This window comes from Neomonachus schauinslandi, chromosome 6 (assembly GCF_002201575.2).
Source record: "Neomonachus schauinslandi chromosome 6, ASM220157v2, whole genome shotgun sequence".
Taxonomy (NCBI): domain Eukaryota; kingdom Metazoa; phylum Chordata; class Mammalia; order Carnivora; family Phocidae; genus Neomonachus; species Neomonachus schauinslandi.
Window position 1 is genome coordinate 142,863,595 of NC_058408.1, and position 5,919 is coordinate 142,869,513.

The 5,919-nt window shown below is 59.7% G+C and overlaps 1 protein-coding gene across 2 annotated transcripts in view; it reads left to right on the forward strand.

The window, feature by feature from the left end:
* GRK5 (G protein-coupled receptor kinase 5) overlaps nucleotides 1-5,328 on the forward strand; it is a 206,839-nt gene extending 201,511 nt beyond the window's left edge. The window contains exons 13-16 of one of the 2 annotated variants that reach the window (XM_044916610.1): nucleotides 932-1,069; nucleotides 1,837-1,974; nucleotides 2,507-2,638; nucleotides 4,769-5,328. In XM_044916610.1, the coding sequence (XP_044772545.1) occupies nucleotides 932-1,069; nucleotides 1,837-1,974; nucleotides 2,507-2,638; nucleotides 4,769-4,867 (507 nt within the window). In that variant the 3' untranslated portion in view covers nucleotides 4,868-5,328. The remainder of the gene's footprint in view (nucleotides 1-931; nucleotides 1,070-1,836; nucleotides 1,975-2,506; nucleotides 2,639-4,768) is intronic. The other variant, XM_044916611.1, reaches the window with a different exon arrangement.
* The last annotated feature ends 591 nt before the right edge of the window (nucleotides 5,329-5,919 follow it).

Here is a 5,919-nt window from a genome sequence, read left to right on the forward strand (position 1 = left end):
CCCCCCCCCCCCCCCCCCCCCCCCCCCCCCCCCCCCCCCCCACCGCCAGCCTCCCGGCCTCATTCACACCTCTAGGCCTCTGGCCTGGCTGTCTGCTTCTGCAGCCTCCTCCTCTCCTATGAACCTTCCCACCTCTTGGTTCTGATGAGGACACTCCTCTACCCTGACCATCCGTGGCTCCCCAGTACCTCCAGATCAAAATCCTCCTGACCTGGCCTTCAGGACCCTCCAGCACTCTCCCCAGCACGTTCCCTTCACCCTGACCCGTCCCCCACATCCTCATCCCTCCCCCAGACTCAAAGACAGGTGTTCCCCAAGCCTGCCCCGCAGGTCTCTCTTGCTAGCGCAGACCCTCCCCCGATGCCTTCCCCACCTGCCCGCAGCCCCCCCAGGAGGCGGCCAGGTTGTGTGCCTCTGTCACCGTGGTGTCGTACCTGTGTATTGCCTGGATGGGTCCTCTGAATGTGATCTTGCTGAGGCCACTCGGTGCCCCTCCTCCCTCTCGGCACAGTGGTTTGTGCCAACCAGGTACACGTCTACAGAGTATGTAGGAGCTGAGTAAGCGAATGAGCGAGGCCCGCAGAGACGTTGCCGGCCCTCTGGCTTAGTGTAGCAGGAGACTGGCACGGTGCCGCCCGTGCTGGGCCTGCCGCCTTGGGGAGGGCAGACGGGACTCCTGCTCTCCTGCAGGCTCCAGGCATCTGAGCCCGGCGTGAGCGCGAGGCCGCCCTGAAGCAAGGCCCGAGCAGGCTGGGGCCGTGTCCGTTGGGTGCCTGGGGGTGGCACGAGCCCTGCAGAGGCTGGAGGAGGGACACGCACTCGGGCATACTTGTGAAAGGACATGGTCACAGTGCCCGAAGCCCCAAGTCTCCTGCCTTCAGCAGGAGGAAAGGCCCACTAGGCATGACCTCTCGGGGCTCTCTTGTCACAGCTGCTCACCAAAGATGCAAAGCAGAGACTGGGCTGCCGGGAGGAGGGGGCCTCGGAGGTCAAGAGACACCCCTTCTTCAGGAACATGAATTTCAAGCGCTTAGAAGCCGGGATGTTGGACCCTCCCTTCATTCCAGACGTGAGTAGCCTCCCCAGCCCAGGCTGAGCCTGTGCACCCCCTCACGACCTTGACTTAGCGAATGTCCTTGAACTCCGGGAGGACGGGGCCAGTGGCGAGTGAGAGTAGCGGGTGTTTAGCGCTGTGACAGCCGCAGCTTGTGGTTCCGGGGCTCGGCTCCATGGCAGGCACTTACATCAGCCTCAGGCATGGGTGCTTCTACTGTCCCTACTTGGCAGGTGAGGAGACTGAGGCCTACAGGGGTATGTGACATCCCCAGAGTTCCTAAGCACCACAGCTGGGAGCCCAGCCCAGGCCTGTCGGGCTGCAGAGCCTGGGTGTACAGTGGTGTGAGAAGGGCCCGGAGGGCCTCCCTGGGCTGCATGGCTCTCTGGCCTTGGGCCCCCAGCATTCCTTCTCTCTGTGGAGAAGGAATGGGCCGGAGGCCGGAGGCCCCAGCTGTGGCCGCCCTCATTCCCACAGAGATGTCTAGAAACGCTTCCACCATCCTGATCCTGTGGGCTCTGTGGGAGCGGGGATCCCCCGAGGTGCCGAGGAATGTGAGGTCAGAGAGGGCGTGTTCCGTCACCCCACCGCGGCCCCAGCCTGGAGAGTGGGGTGACCAGCAGCTGGCATAAGCGTGATGGCGGGAAGGAGCCCCTGGGCAGATCTGTGAGAGAGAGCAGCACTGGTCCCCAGAAAGGCGCCCCCCCCGCCCCCATCAGAACCTGTGGCTGGGGGTGCCGGGCCTGGGACGGGCCCCGTGTGACCGAGCGCTCTGCCCACAGCCCCGCGCCGTGTACTGCAAGGACGTGCTGGACATCGAGCAGTTCTCCACCGTGAAAGGCGTCAACCTGGACCACACGGACGATGACTTCTACTCCAAGTTCTCCACGGGCTCCGTGCCCATCCCATGGCAGAGCGAGGTGAGCAGGGCGGTGGCCGTCTGCACCCTGAAGGGGGCCACTGGGCCGGGGGGACAGGCCCGGACTCCGTCGGCCGTTGGCGTGGGGGTCAGAAGAGGGATAGGAGGCGGGATGGACACAGTCGTCTAGCGGACTGGCTGGGAGAGAGGAGGAACACGGGCCCGAGCTGGGGGAAGCTCGCGCTGCTTCCGCAGGATGGGGCAGGGAAGGGGGCCCTGACAAGGGGAGGGGCGCAGGGCATGTGGGGCGACCTGGGCTTGGGTGGGGTGAGGAGGGAGAGGGGGTGTGGGTTTGGCGGCTGGACGATGAGCATACCCCCTGCCTCCTTCCTCAGTGGAGGCAGCTGGGGGAGGCCTGCAGGGGAGAGGCCGTGGCAGGCGGGGAGCAGTCTGGGCCTGGGCCCCTGAAGGATGCGGGGTGGGTGCAGGATCTATTGGGAGCAGGCTCAGGGCAGAGTGGGGGCCGCTGGGACTCCTGTCCAGCCAAGATGACTAACACAGCCCCTCATGCCACCTTCGCCCGGCTTCTCCAGATGATAGAAACCGAGTGCTTTAAGGAGCTGAATGTGTTTGGACCTAACGGTACCTTCTCACCGGACCTGAACAGAAGTCACCCTCCGGAACCACCGAAGAAAGGGCTGCTTCAGAGAATCTTCAAGCGTCAGGTGAGGGACGCCCCCTCTGTGCCCGGCTGTCCTGGCGTTGGCCCCGGGACGCCCTGGGCCCAGGTACTTCCCCGAGACCGGACCTGCGGCCTTCTCCCTGCGTGCGGGGGGCGTGGGAGACCAGGGGCCGCAGCAGCCTGCCCGAGCCCCTGTGCCCGCCAGCTGAGGGATCCGCAGGGTGGAATCGGGCAGGGCCGGCCCAAAGCTCGCCCTTCATCAAGGGTTCTCGGCCTCGCCCCTGTGGGCGTTCGCGGTGAGTTCTCTGTCGTGGGGGCTCTCGTGCACTGGAGGGTATTTAGCAACTGTGGCCTCTACCCAGCAGGCGCCAGTAGTGCGCCCTCCCACTGTACCAATCGAAAATGTCTCCAGACCTGGCCCTGTGTCCTCTGGAGGCGAAGTCTCCCCGACAGAGAACTAACTGCCCCTTATGGCCCTCGTAAAGACTCAAGTTCTGTAGGTAGCGATCACACGTAACAAAGAGCAGGCAGAACAGGTGTGGGAGAGGTGAGCCCGGCAGAACCCCATGGCTCCTGGGGTGGGGCCCCCCAAGGTGGATGCTGTGGCCTCCAGCTGGCAGCCGCAGGAGACTTTGCCCCTTGGGAAAAGGCATTCTTCCTCAGAGCCTGTCCCTGGATTGAGGGTTCGGTGTGGGCCAAATGGAAGAAATGTCCCCGCAGGGGACGCCCTGCGGGGACGCCCTCACCTCATCCCCCTTGCCCAAGGCGGCCAGAATAGCGCCCCCTCCTGGCCTCCCTTGAAGAAGGCTTGGCGCCAGTGTGTCCGTCCCACAGCCTGGGAGGCTCCATTATTTACATTCCCCCCACCCCACCCCACCCCCAAGGAGCTGCCCCTCTCCCCAGGAGGATGAAGAGGGAGAGGTGGAGCATCTCTGGTCCCCAGGCCTCCCAGCTCCCCCACCCCCACCCTGATAACAGGATGGGGTGGCTGTTGATGGCGCCCTGCTGTGGACCTAGCTCTGCACCGAGAGCTTTCTGAGGGCTTCTCTTACTTAATCTCCACAAAAGCCTGGGCCTTAATTCAACTGTTCAGTCCTTCGGCCAGTTCGTAGCGAGCGCCCACTGTGTGCAAGGCTGTTTCCTCAGGGTTTGAGATGCACCAGCAAGGCAAACCAGGATCCCTCCTTTTTGGGGGTCCTAGTGCAGTGTGAGCCCAGGATGTGCTCCCATTACCCCACTTCACAGATAGGGAAACTGAGGCTGAGGGAGGGTCAAGGTCACAAAAGATCACACGGCTGGTAAACCCATACAAAGGATCTGGGGATAACGGCAGGGATCATGGATCAGGCACATGGAGAGAAAACGCAGACTGAGGGCAAGTTCGGGGTTTGATCTGGAAGCTTCATGTGAGTTTCACATCCTGTTCCAAAATAGACTCCTGTTTGTATATACACTTATAAAAATACAATTTTAAAATGCTTCCACCAAGTAAAATTGAAGTTCTCCAAAGAAAGGACCTGTCCCCTTCCACATGGCTGAGTCCCTAGCACGTACTTAGGTCCTGGGGCAAGTGCTTGCTGTGGAGGCTCACAGACCCGGGGTTCCCATCTGGCCCCGACACTTTCTGCTGCTTGGGTGGCACCGCACTGACCCGTCCCAGCCTCTGTGGGCCCTCCTGCAAGATCAGTGCCCAGGGCCGGCAAGAGGACTGAGGGACAGAGAGGTCGGTAAGAGCAAGCAGCTCCTGGTTCTGGGGCTGGGCACCCGCTCAGGCCCTCTACACACAGCCTCACTTCACACTCCACCCGCCCAGCACGGAAGCTGCTCTTGGCCCACAGGGCACGCAGGGCAACCAAGAGATTTAATGACTTGCTCGAGGTCCCTCAGCTAAGCGACAGGTTTCAGACCCTGGGCCTACAGTAATGAACCCTATAGATATTCTAGGAGGGGCTGCCCCCTCCCTGCCTTGGGGTCCTCTTAATCCCATAGCTCTCCCCCTGCCCCAAGGGGTGGCCTCTGGCCCTGGGTCTGCAGCGGAAGAAGGGCACCAGGCAGCAGAAAGCAAGAGGAGCTGATGGGCAGCCCCTGACCATGGCGCTGTTTTCAGATTCAGAGGCCCCTACACGTCCACCAGGACTGACTCTGTCTCTCCCCCCCCCCCCCTCTCCTGCAGCATCAAAACAATTCCAAGAGTTCACCCAATCCCAAGACCAGTTTTAACCACCACATAAATTCAAACCATGTCAGTTCAAACTCCACCGGCAGCAGCTAGTTGGAGCTCTGGCCTTGAAGTCCGCGGTGGGACCAGCCTAGACCCTTGTCCTTCGCAGCAGAACTTGTGGCCGGGGGAGCCCTCCAGGAGCCAGGAAGGAGGCTGGCCGCCTCCTCGACGCAGAGCCTCCAGGTTTCTCAAAGAGATTTCCACTCAGGTCTGTCTCCAGAGGTGGCCCTCAAGCCGACGTGGAACATTGCAATAGAAATCCAATTGGATACGACAACTTGCACGTATTTTAATAGCGTCATACCTAGAACTGAATTTTGTCTTTATTATTTTTAAAGAAAAGTTTTGTAAATTTCTCTATTGTCTCAGTTTACATTTTGTATATTTGTATTTAAATGAAAGTCAGACTTTGAGGGTGTATATTTTCTGTGCAGCCACTGTTAAGCCATGTGTTTTAAGGCATTTTAGAGTGGGCGGGGTGGGGGGGGGGGATTTACCAAAAAAAAAAAAAAGTGACTCAAGACTTCCAGAGCCTCAAATGAGAAAATGTTTTTATTAAATGTAGAAAATGATTCACATTTCACCTTTAAAGGATTGGTTGTATCCATCTCTGTAACCTTTCCCTCACACTGATGTCACCATGCTGTTGGCTTGTAACAACCTGAATTAAGTGCTCCAGACACACTTGGGACCTCAGCCCCGGTCAGAACATCCTCCGTGGGGTCTCTGGAGCCTCCTAGGGCCAATGCCAGCGTTTGCTTTAGAGGCACACGGTGTCCGCGTTGCTTTGGCCTTGGCCTCCTCTTCCTTCTGGAAGGCGGCCGGTACGCAGAGCTGGGCCTCTTTCTTTCTAAGCAGGTTCTAACTGCTAAAGCCTGTATGTTTTCAAGAGGCTTGCATTTGGGGATTTTTGTTTTACTCTATTTTTTAAGGGATGTGTCGCGATGATAAGGAGTAGTCATGGAACCCCAGCTATCCCAAATCCTGTGGCCTGAGGAAGCCTCAGGGAGTGGGGGTCAGTGGAGTCCTACCGAATGAGTCCATAGAGGGGGAGGGAGGCTTGCCCAGGGGCTCCAGGCATGTTCCTCAAGTGTTTACGGGGT